The 12,171-nt window shown below is 47.4% G+C and overlaps 1 protein-coding gene across 7 annotated transcripts in view; it reads left to right on the plus strand.

Annotated features, from left to right (window-relative positions):
- The window catches only part of IRF2 (interferon regulatory factor 2), a 147,521-nt gene extending 141,860 nt beyond the window's left edge, over positions 1-5,661 (plus strand). For all 7 annotated transcript variants that reach the window (XM_058669943.1, XM_058669936.1, XM_058669938.1 and 4 more), the window contains 2 exons: positions 3,087-3,133; positions 4,301-5,661. In XM_058669943.1, coding sequence (XP_058525926.1) covers positions 3,087-3,133; positions 4,301-4,600 — 347 coding nt within the window. In that variant the 3' untranslated portion in view covers positions 4,601-5,661. The remainder of the gene's footprint in view (positions 1-3,086; positions 3,134-4,300) is intronic.
- The last annotated feature ends 6,510 nt before the right edge of the window (positions 5,662-12,171 follow it).

Below are 12,171 nucleotides of genomic sequence, written 5' to 3' on the forward strand. Positions count from 1 at the left end.
CAGCTGCCTTGCCATACATATTAGCAGTGAGCTAGATCAAAAGCAGAGCATCCAGGAGTGGAACCAGCACTCTGCTGTGACCTGCTGGGGATAGCAGGTGGCAGCTTGGCGTGCTGTACCATAGTGCTTGCCCCTGTCTTTGCTCATCTGCAGTTATCTCCCTGAAGCTGAAAAGCAGGTTCTTAAAAAGGAACTTAACATTCTGATCACATCCAGGCTCAGCCCAACACTGCCTTGCAGCCCCATCAGCTGCTATGGCTTGGGTGAGGGCAGAAGCCCGGAACTGGAGTTACCACTCATCTTCATTATGTCCCATCCCCAAATGTGCCTGGCAATGCTTACCTTTGTTTTCAGAGAAAAGGAACAGAAAAAAAGCTTCTGTTAGTTTCTTTGGCCTCAGAGCACAAAGAAATGCACACATACATATGGCAAGAGGATTTTGAACTTTAGCCAGAGGCCCGAGCAGCAGGGCCCAGGGCAGCTGGGGTGGGTGGCCAAACTTGCCAGGCCTGGGGCTCGGGGTGCAGTCCTGTTTGCCCTCCGATGTGCTGACTTTGGCAAGTTTTTCAACATCGCAGTTCCTCATTTTTCTCCTTGGGAATGGCTGTCCAGATCCCTGCCTCCCAGGGCTCTGAGCTGACTGGTGTGAGTGTTTCTTTGCTGCTGTTCTCCATTTGTTTCTGTGCTTGGTGTTGTCGGTCCACCTGTCCTCACAGCCACAGGGATACCGCCTGGGGCAGCTGCAGCCTTGCCTGGGCACCAGTGGCTCCCACTTGGGGACACCCTGGGCAGAACATGCTCAGGCCACAAACAACAGATATGTGACGTCCAGCTACCCCTAGGCCACCAGTCACCCATAGCTGCATGAAGTCACTCAACTCTGTGGCCAGGAAACACAAAGAAAGGCTCCAGAGGGGGAGCAGTGAAGTGCACATTCTTTCCATTTTTAAAATGAGTAATCTGAGAGACAGAGACTACCTCCCACCTGCTGGCTTACTCCTGTAATACTAATCAGGCCCAAGCATGGATGGCGAGGTGCCACCAGGAAGATGGGAGCTGGAAAGGAGCAAGGGGTGAGGGGCTCCCTCTTAGCAGGGACAAGATGGCAGAGGATGGAGGATGCCTGTGCATAGTGGGTATGTGGGGGTTGGGGATCCTGGTGTGGAATGAGCAGACCCCATCCCCAAAGGCCCTGGTGGCTGTACAGAGGCCCATAGCACTCCAGCAGTGTTCATTGGCAGCTGCTTTTTTGGTCTTATCTGCATCCCACATCTCGCAGCCCAAGAGATCCCTGAGGACCTATGTCTGAAAAGCTCTGCTCTCTCTTGGTTTCACATCTCAGCCACTTTGAACATTGAAACACTCACTTTATGCCAACTTTTAAAAAAGAAAATTTTATCTTAGGAATGTAAAATCACTTTTGTTACAGACTTCCATTCCCTAAACAGAGGCTGTGGAATCTCTAGCTCCCGGGTCTTCCCCTGGAAGTCCAGGCTAGTGGCCACAGTGAGCAGCCCTGAGTTATAGGCACCTCTCCTGCTGGTGAGGCCTTTCCCCATACCTTCCTCTCTGGACGGTAGTGATAGCCCCACCTCACAGGTGAGAGAGCTGGGGTCGAGGGGCTGAGTCAGGGCTAGCTGAGGAGTGATCTGTGGCTGCATGCTGGGCATATACCACACACCCAGCAGCCTGACAGAACACACCATTTTGGAAGGGTTTCTCTGGGTCACTATCCCAGAGTAGCTTCTACGATAGTGCAGTCCAGGGGTTAGCGAGGTTACCCGCTCCATCTGTGGCTCAGTCCAGTAAAGGGTCATGGCCAAATGCCCCTTTCTTGGGCTGAAATGGGTTTCCTGCAGGTAACTGAACTGAGGGCCTTGGTTGCTTGCTGACAGGTGGCTGGCATCAAGCGGCCCTCTCTTCTTGGCCATGTGAGCCTTTTCAGAATGGCCTCTTATCTCCCATCACCTAGGTCCGGTCCACTCTCAGGTAGAGGGGGAGCCTCCCCCCACCATAAGACAGCCAGCACCAGAGTTGCAGATATCAAGGGCCAGTTGGGAATCAGTCCACTCACAGCAACTCAAATGCAAGATCTAACTGGAAGAATCCAAGCAAAAAGCTACTGTCAGGACCATGGTGGTGGAGCAGGGGTCTGAGCTGGTTGGGGATGTGTTAGGAAAACCAATCAGAAAATGCTGACTCCCAGGCGAGGCTCAGTGAAATGGTGGACAGGCTTGGGAGGAGGGTACCAGCACTGGGCATCGCAGATGGAACTCCAGGGAGCCAACACCTACTCCTGGGGAGTGGTGGCTCCTGCAAAGGCAGCTTGCTTGCCCTCCCTTCTTGCCCCATCCAGTCTACTCTGACACTTACTTTGCCAGAAGGCCAAGTAGAGAACAAGACATGGTCACCCCAGGGGACAAGTGATCCAAGGACAGGGTGGGGTTCCTTTAGCTGCTCTGTCCTCTTTGAAAAGAAATGCTTGGCATTATGGGAAATGAGCCAATCCCAAAAGGTTAAATACCACATGTTTGCCTTAATTTAAGATGATATGATGTTATGTATAACATGTTATGTATGTTATATGTTGTGTATAAACTAAAATTGAAATATCAATGAGGTGGTCACAGAATGTGGTCAAGAACTCGCATTTATTTTTAACATATTGGTTACTCATTACTATATCAATTAATTCCATAATCATGTAAATTTTTGCTGATGGTATGTTGGAGCTTTTAATTGATCGGGATGATACTCTGCTGGCTCTGTCTTCAAACCAGAGAGGGTATACCTAAGAAGCCATTGAACTTGACTGGACAATAAGATGCTGGACTCTATGTTTGATATATGCTTGCAATGAGGGAATCTCAACTGAACTTGAACTGTGGTTATGCAACAAGGTGGAGGAATCCACCGTGGGAGGAGGGATTGGGGAGGGGTGGGGAGAATCCCAGTACCTATGAAACTATGTCACATAATACAATGTAATTAATAAAATAAATAAATTAATTAATTAAAAAAAAAAAAAGAAATGCTTGGACTCAATGAGAGCAGAGGGGAATGACACTGTGTTTGTCTCTGGACAGAAAGCGAAACCACCGACAGTGTGCCCAGTGACGAAGAGAGTGGCGAGGTGAGCCCCCATCCCTGCCCCCCTTTTGCCTGTGGGTTTCTGGCGTAGGACAATACACAGGACCTCAATTCCTCTGTCCTTTGGGCTGTTGCGTTGTAAAGCTCAAGGGTAGAGAGGGCAAGGAGAAACAAGGCAGTGACATGTTGGCAAAGGTTGATGTGCTGGCACCACTGTTGACATCCCATTCTGCAGAGTCATGGCCAACAGTGCTGGCCAGAGCTGAGCTGGGGCAACTCATGGTGCCACTCTCTAGCATCCCTGCCTGGAGGCTGCTATGGAGCCCAGGCTCCGGACCTAGGTGACCTCCCACAATGACAGGAAGTGGTTGTGGTGGATGGTCGCTGCTAACTTACCTTGCCATGGTTGGTTGGGTACTTGAGTGAAGGAGAGAGATATCAAGGGAGAGAGGGGAAGAGAGAGAAGATAGGGAGGAAGGGGGCAAGAAAGAGGAGACAAGTTCAAGCCAGGGAAGCTGGTGACTGTTGAAGTCAGAGATTTCTCAGTTCAGGTCAAGTATAGCAAGTCTCAGCAAACCTGAGCAGTTGGTGATCATGTGTACCCCGTCCTTGCCTCTTCAAGGCTGCAGTTCTAGCTGGTTTTCTGAAGGAAACTGTCCTTGAGGCCAGCTTCCTGTTTGGGACACACAGAGAACTGAGCTCCAGTAGCCAAGTGGCCCACTTTGCTGCCTCTTGCAAATATAAATTGACTCAAAGATCTGATGGAGTTAGCAGTGAGAAACCACGCCTCCTGGACACACTCCGGGCTTAGGAGAGGTCTTTAGAAAGTTTGTGGGAAATTGCTTCTCAGCCTTTTGGCTAAGATAAAGTGTAGAAAGTTTGTGGAAAATATGTATTATGAGAGAGAGTGATGCATGGAATTTTTCATACTAAAATAAACTTACCTTTTAATTTCATTTTCCCCACAAACTTTTGGAAGTACCCCTGTGTTTCTTGGAGGTGGCAAATGGAAAGTGCTGCAAAATGGAAAGAGAAGCCTTGTTGCTCTGGATAAGAGTAGCTGGGTACAGATCTCGGTGGGGGGACTGAGAATTGCCAAGCCTCTGCTCGCAACTATTAAAATACTCTGTGGGAACACATACACCTGAGAACAGCAAAGCAAAAAGAAAATGTGGAGTCTGACCCCCCTTGCCCCCACTTTTTTTGCCAGGGGCGGCTGCACTGGCGGAAGAGGAACATCGAAGGCAAACAATACCTCAGTAACATGGGGAGCAGAAACACCTGCCTGCTGCCCAGCATGGCAACCTTCGTCACTTCTAACAAGCCGGACCTGCAGGTCACCATCAAGGAGGAGAGCTGTCCCATGCCTTATAACAACTCCTGGCCCCTGTTTCCAGAACTGCCCCTGGGCCCCTCCGTGACGCCCACCCCAGGCAGCAGCCGGGAGACCAGGGCCAGCGTCATCAAGAAGACTTCGGACGTGACCCAGGCCCGTGTCAAGAGCTGTTAAGCCTCCGACTCTGCCCGGTGGTTGTTAGAAGTTCTTGGCTTTGTTGTGTTGTTTGTTTGTCTTTCATTCTCCTCTCTTGACACCCGTTTTAGACAAATCTAAGGAAAACGCCTTGACAATAGAACATTGATTGCTGTGTCCAACTCCAGTACTGGAGCTTCGTTTTAACTCAGGACTCCAGCCCCTTGGTAGACGCGTGTCTCTAGAGCCTGCTGGATTCCCCCGCCCCACCCTGCCCTGCCCCCCTTCCAGGGCTCCTCCCTCAAGTTCAAGGACCAACACACCCAGATGGGCAGTGGAGGTGCTGCATGGCCTGCAGTCAAGGCCAGCATGGTGGAGTGGATGCCTCAGAATGGACGAGAAAATGTGAACTAGCTGGAATTTTTTTATTCTTGTGAATATGTACATAGGGCAGCACTAGCGACATTGCAGTCTGCTTCTGCACCTTATCTTAAAGCACTTACAATAGGCCTTCTCCTGAGCTTGCTCTGTTTCACAGCACATCCAACACCCCCGTTTCTGCCCCTGTGCCCACTGTCCTCCCTTGCAACCTGGCCCTTGGGTTCCTTTGCTTCTCCTCCTCCTTATAGAGGCTGTGTTCCACCACCCCGAGGAGGAGGAGAAGCAGAAAACGAACCTCTTCACAGATGTCCCATTTTAAGACTGCTTAAAAAAAAAAAGACAACAACAAAAAAGATCATTCTAATCTGCTATGCTTGAATGCCACGCGGTACAAAGGAAAACTATCATGGAAATATTATGCAAATTCCCAGATCCGAAGACGAAAATATTCTAATTCTAACCAGAGCAAGCTTTTTTATTTTTTATACAGGGGAATATTTTATTCAAGGTAAAATTCTAAATAAAAATATAATTGTTTTTTATCTTTTCTACAGCAAATTTATAATTTTAAGATTCCTTTTCTTGTTTATCAGCAGTTGTTATTACATCCTTGTGGCACATTTTTTTTTTAATTTTGTAAAGGTGAGAAAAAAGCTTTTATGAGCTCATGTAGCAATCAAATTATCCTGTGGATTGATAATAAATGAATATGATAAATAGTTAACATTTTTTAACGGGTATCACTCCTCGCTCCTGTCTGTCTGCATTCCAGAACACAGTCACGGGAGAGGGTTGGCTGGGTTGTTCCCTTTTGGGGACTAACACGCTTCCCTGCTGACCACATGAAAAACTAAGAGTTCTTACTGCGAGGCCACAAGTGACTTCGTCTGCTGTGTGTTCGCACTGCGCCAGCCCTGGGCTGGAGACTGTATGTGCATTTCCTGTCTTGCTCACCACTGATGTCCTGTGTCCTGGAGAGCGACTTCAGAAGGCTCCCGGGGATGGGAGTCAAGGGCACAGGGTGAACCCGCATTGGGGATGATCCTGAGATGGCTGAGTTTTCCTACCTCCTCCACCGTTACCGTTCATGAGCAAACCTCACCCACCTCTGTCTGCTTCCTGCTCTCACCCTTAGGCTCATGCGTCAGGTGGGCTTCCGTGTTGATGTCAGATTCAGGGTGCATGATTAAGGTGGTAAGCAGTGGGAAAGGTGAGTGAGGTTCTGACTGTGTCGGTCACTCTTAGGCTTTCGGCATGGGGCCTGCATTCAAAATGTGTTCAGTACCTTTGGAGTTGCTAGAGCACCTGACTCCGTCACCTGCTTTGTCCTTCAAGGAGTAGACTTGTTCTTGAGAATGCCACCATGCTTGCTTTTTGTGCCCCCAAAATGTCTAAAATCAGAATGTTCATACCCTACCCTCAGCTGCCTGCCTGTCACCTCTGGGCAAAGTGGGGGGAAGATTGCTGAGTTAATGTTTGAAAGGTTCCTTTGATGAAAGGACAAAGGGCAGTTTTTATGCCTGTCTCCTTGTGTGGCTGTTGATAGAAGCAGTGGTCATAAAGTTATGCAGCTCTGAACAGAAACTAACCGAAGCATTCTTGTTGATGAGTGTTAGTGGCTTATAAGGTACCTGTGTTGATGGGATTTTATGTCTCATTAAAAGGAATTGAGGGTGGAAAAACACTCTCCTGGGCTCCCTAGCTCTGTGCTCTTCAGGGGATACCTACTCTTCTGGCTGATCCCAAATAGATGAGTTCATTTCTTTGTGATTTACATCTAAATCCTTTTACATAGCCATGCTGGTTTACTTTCTTTATTTGAAAGGGGAATAGAGATGTAGAAAGAGGGGAGCTCCCATCCTCTTGCTCACAACACGAATGCCTGCTTGGCTAAGACTGGGCCAGAGCCAGAAGCTGGGAACACAATCCAGACCTCCCACAGGGGTGGCAGGAACTCAATTACTAAAGCCATTACCACTGTCTCCCTCAGTCTGCATTGGCAGGACCCAGAGCTGGATGTTGAGCCATGGCATGCCAATGAGAATGTTTTAACTGACATCTTAACTACCAGGCTAACCATCTGCCCCAATCATCCTGTTTTAAAAGATTTCTTTATTTGAAAGGTTGACATCTTCCATTTGCTGCATTGTTCTACCAAATGACCACACAGTCTAGTGTAGGACAGGCTGAAGCCAGAAGACAGAACCCCAACCTAGTCTCTCATATGGGTGGCTGGAGCTCGAGTACTTGGGCCATCTTCCACTGTTTTCCCAGGCACACTGGAGAGAGGCTGGAAGTGTAGCAGCTGGGCCTTGAATCTGCGCTCTGAAATGGGATATGGGCTACAACACGGACCCCATCTGGCTTTTAAATAAATGAAACTGTGACAGACATTGACCTTGAGTCCTGTGGCCAGGTTATGAAAGGGTTTAGGGGACCTGTACCTTCATCCATCTCCCAAACATAGCATAAGCCACATGTTGCAATTACGTCAAGAGCCAAGAGAACTTCAGCAGGTGGAAGAAAGTGCAATTAATGCATGCTTAAGTGCTGAAAGTGGCACTGTATTGACAAGACAGTGAAAAGCAGACCCATGCTTAAAATATTTTTAGGAGATTCATATTATTTCTTTTTTAAGATTTATTTTATTTATTTCAAAGCAGAGTTACTGAGAGTGACAAAGAAAACCATCTTCTCTCTGTTTGTTCATTCCATAAATGGCAGCAGAAGCCAGGGCTAGGCCAGGCCAGAGCCGAGAGCTTCATGTGGGTCTCCCATATGGGTGAAGGGGCCCAAGGATTTAGGTCAACTTCTGCTGCTTTCCCAGGGACATTGGCAGGAAATGGATTTAGAAGCAGAGTAGGGCCCGGCGGCATGGCCTAGCAGCTAAAGTCCTCGCCTTGAATGCCCCGGGATCCCATATGGACGCCGGTTCTAATCCCGGCAGCTCCACTTCCCATCCAGCTCCCTGCTTGTGGCCTGGGAAAGCAATCGAGGACGGCCCAGTGCATTGGGACCCTGCACCTGCGTGGGAGACCCGGAAGAGGTTCCTGGTGACCGGCTTTGGATTGACGCAGCACCGGCCGTTGTGGCTCACTTGGGGAGTGAATCATCGGACGGAAGATCTTCCTCTCTGTCTCTCCTCTCTGTATATCTGACTTTGTAATAAAATAAATAAATCTTTAAAAAAAAAAAAAAGAAGCAGAGTAGCTGAGATTCAGATTAGCACCCATATGGAATGCAGACATTGCAGGTAGCAATTTAACCCATAACACCGCAACTCTGGCTCCACAAATCTGTCTTATTTCTAAATGAGCCTTTCCAGCAGTGTAGAAGAATAAGCCAGTTACACAATGCTCAGAGTTGACATGAGCAAGAAAAACAAACCAGATGGAAGCTCTCTTGGACTTGAGACCCAGACCTTGCTGTTTTCCCCTACAGGAAGTACCGGGAGGCGGGGACTTCATTTGCTTGGCATCTATGTGAGCTGATAGGCTTTTACGATGGGCTTGGCTGTGAGTGTGTGTGTGTTTAAGGAACAAGTTCAATGTCACTGCCTTTGGAACAATAGTTTTTATTTTCCCCGGTCTCTCCCTTCATAACGAGTTTGGTTGTACAGCTGTGACCTCTGACACCAGTGACAGGTGCCTCTCCCCAGCTGTAAGACTGAGAGAACCCAGCACATTCAACCCACTTTCCAGAACACCACATGCAAGTCAAAACAAATCCGTGTTCAACTGTAGCTTTTGTTCCATGTTTAGATGAAGTAACTGCCAAAGGTGATGTTTGGTCTATTTAAATGTATTTATAGAGAAGAATAAATATACATGGATAAGACATACAACTTTTCTCAAGAGCAAAGCTCTAAAATATCCTTTCTGTTTCACCAAAAGCAAAGTGCATTTTCCTGTCACCTCCCCACCCCCTCCTCCCCTATCTTATGATAGAAATACTAAGAATGAGGAAGAGTAGTGATTTAGTTTCAGGATTCTGAGTCTTGAGACTGGTGTTTTGGGAAGTAATTCTGCATGTGAATGGAAAAACTGTTAAGCCCTAAGTTGGAGAGGGAACATTAAACCTTCCATCTGCTGCAGACCCATTCTTTGCATGTTGAATTTATTAGGCTTTAAAGGGCCCCCTGTTATACTAGCTTTGGGTAAATATACCCAGATAAAAGGTGAAAACAAGAACCCCACATTTCTACTGAATCTTAACCAAAGAAAGACAAAAAGCTTAGGAAAGGCTTGCAAACAGCTAGGCTGGATGGGCCCCTGGCAAATGTGGGTGTTGGATATCCAAAGCCTCAGTAGATGCCACTCTGAATTTGGAAAGAGAACACAAGCAGAAACTAGTTGTTTCCTGGTGGTGTTTGGTCACCTGTCTCAAGAAATTAGAACCATGGGATTGAAGCTGACTTGCTGTGGTATCCGGATACATCTCATGCTTGGCTTGCAGGCTGCAGCAGACCCCTGCCTGATTCATGTCACTGATGGTATTTCTCTGACTTCGAGGATTTGTAAACCCATTTTAAAAATCATTTGTTTGAAAGATGGACAAAGTCAGATCTCTTATCTCTGCTGGTTCACTTCTCACGTGTCTGTAACAGCCAGGACTGGGCCATGCTCAAACCAGGAGCCCAGAGGTCCAGCTGAGTCTCCCCAGTGAGATCTGGGGGGCCAAGAGCTTGAACCACCACTTGCTGCCTCCAAGGGTAACATTGACTGGCCTGGGGAGCTGAGCTGGAGCTGATACCCAGGCACTCTGATGTGGGATGCCTGCTTCCCTTGTGGCATGAATGTCCAATGAGCCATAAACTTGCCACCCTCGTAAACCTGTTGAAGTCGTGTCTCAGTCACATTTACACTCCAACATATGGTTTGATGGGCAGGATTGCCTTCTCCCCTGATCCCACCATTGTCAAGGGAACAGGGGTGGGACTCCTGGTTGTGCCTCCTGAGGCGTGTAAGCAGCGCCAAGCCTGGTGCTAAGTGATGAACAGGGATCAGGGCATGAAGGGAAGGCTAGTGGAGGTGTTCCCTCCTGAGACTGCCTGAGGCCTCCACTGGCACCCATTAGGCACTGGAAACAGCCCCAGCTTGGGCTCAGGTATCACAGCCTTGCTGGGCAGACGTTTTCTTCTGGAACCCTGTTAACAACAGGTGCAGAGGCGCTGTGTTTCTACTTCTGAAAATAGCGCCTGGAAGGAAGGAAGCGGTCAGGCCTAATAGTCGGCCTTAGCAAAAAAAAAAAGTGTGAAGTCTGTCCAAGAACCTAGCTCTTGCTGGGGTAGGATCCAAGTGCAGGACATTTCTGAGTTCACAAAGTTTGTTAAGAGTGTGTTGTGGAGTTCTTTGAGTCAGTTTCTTAAGTCAAGCAGCGTGTGGTATTCCATTCCTTTCAGTAAACTGCCCTTCAGAGGTTTGCTCAGTTTTTTCATATTTGCTTTATAAACATGTTCTGATGGATGTTGCAGGTTCCACGGAGTGAATTATGCAGGGGTTGTGCAACTGTCACTTGGTTAACCCCTTACACCCACCCAGCTGTAGGAACACATGTCACTTCAACAGGCTGTGTGCAAAGACATATGATTTCAGTAACACGACTGTTGTCACAGTTGCAACAAAAATTCCAGAGAGAGAGCATCTCTTTAAGATTTCATTTTGATTGAGTAGAACATCTGAAAACACCCAAACTGTCATTCACATGAATTATCAATGAAAGAGGATGTTCAACACATTCCCTGTGCCAAGTACGTGTTTTGGTTATCCAAGGATGCCCTTATATTACATATTTTGTAAGCCTCAGGTTCAAAGCCATTGACACTGCAGGCTACAAGTTGCAGACTCACCTCCTGAATTTCAGGTTAATGTTAGCAGATAGATGGGGTTAGTGCCTTAGTGTGAGTGATAACTCGGCATCTACTCATTACTGCAGTTAACACTGACAAATGCTTTCTACTGAGTTCACCCATCTTTCTCCCAACAAGACTTCTCTAGTGCTGTGGTTCTAGGTACATTTTTATGGCTGCAGTTTCTTTTCTCTGGGAAACTCATGTGTTGTGTTTTTAATACAATGATATCCAGAAGCCATTGCACAGGCTCAGCATTCAGGATACTGACACATAAGAATTTTTGTAAATACACACACACACACACACACACACACACACACACACACACACACTAACCAGTCATTGCTCAAAATTTATTTCATTTTGCTACACACACACACTAACAAGTCATTGCTCAAAATTTATTTTATTTTGCTGGTTTTTTTATTGGAAAGGCAGATTTACAGAGAGAAGCAAAGAGAGAAAGATCTTCCATCTGCTAGTTCATTCCTGAAGCCAGGAGCTATGAGCTTCTTCTGGGTCTCCTTTGCAAGTGTATAGGCCCAAGGCTTTTGGCCATTCTCCAAAGTTTTCCCAGGTCTCAAGCAAGGAGCTAGATAGGAAGTGCAGTAGCCAGAACACAAACTGGCACCTATATGGGATCCTAGCGTATGCAAGCTGAGGACTTAGCCACTGAGCTATATTGCACCAAACCCAATTTATATAACTTTTAAAGGTTTTTATTTTCATTTGAAAATCAGAGAAAGAGATATCTCTTATCCTCTGGTTCACTTCTCAAAATACCTGCAGCAGCTGGTGCTGGGCCAGACCGAAGTCGGTAGCCTGAGAGTCCATGCATGTCCCCCCACGTGGGTGGCAGGGGCCCCACAGAAGAAATCCAGAGCTGAAGCACCATGGGACTTGACCCCAGACACTCCGACAGGCATTGTTTGTGTCCTGGGGAAAAAGATGTGTATCAGTAGCTTTCCGTTGCAGGAAGCAGAAGGCACCCAAACTATTTTAAGCAGAAAGGCCTAGAAGCAGGAACTAGGCCCCCATGATAACCGTTGTGTTCTGCACTCCAGACTTGCCCCTGTCACACAAATGTCACCTGTTGACTTCGGGGAACCTGTGCAATGTGACCAATTCATTTATAGGCACACGGGTTTACATGACTGCCTTTCTTCAGTAGTCCATGGCTTCAGATTAGGAGATGCTATCATCTTGGTTTGGCCAGGACTAAGGAGCTCCAGGGACATGGAATGTTTATTCCTAAAACTGAATTCATCTCAAGCCAACTGGCACAAGTGGCTCACCTCAAAGGTGATGCTAAGATCCAGGAGGACATAGGTTGCTTTGTGCTCTGAGAGCAGTGCCCAAGTGAACAAATTAAAGTCCT

The sequence above is a fragment of the Ochotona princeps genome, chromosome 11, assembly GCF_030435755.1.
Source record: "Ochotona princeps isolate mOchPri1 chromosome 11, mOchPri1.hap1, whole genome shotgun sequence".
Classification (NCBI taxonomy): Eukaryota; Metazoa; Chordata; class Mammalia; order Lagomorpha; family Ochotonidae; genus Ochotona; species Ochotona princeps.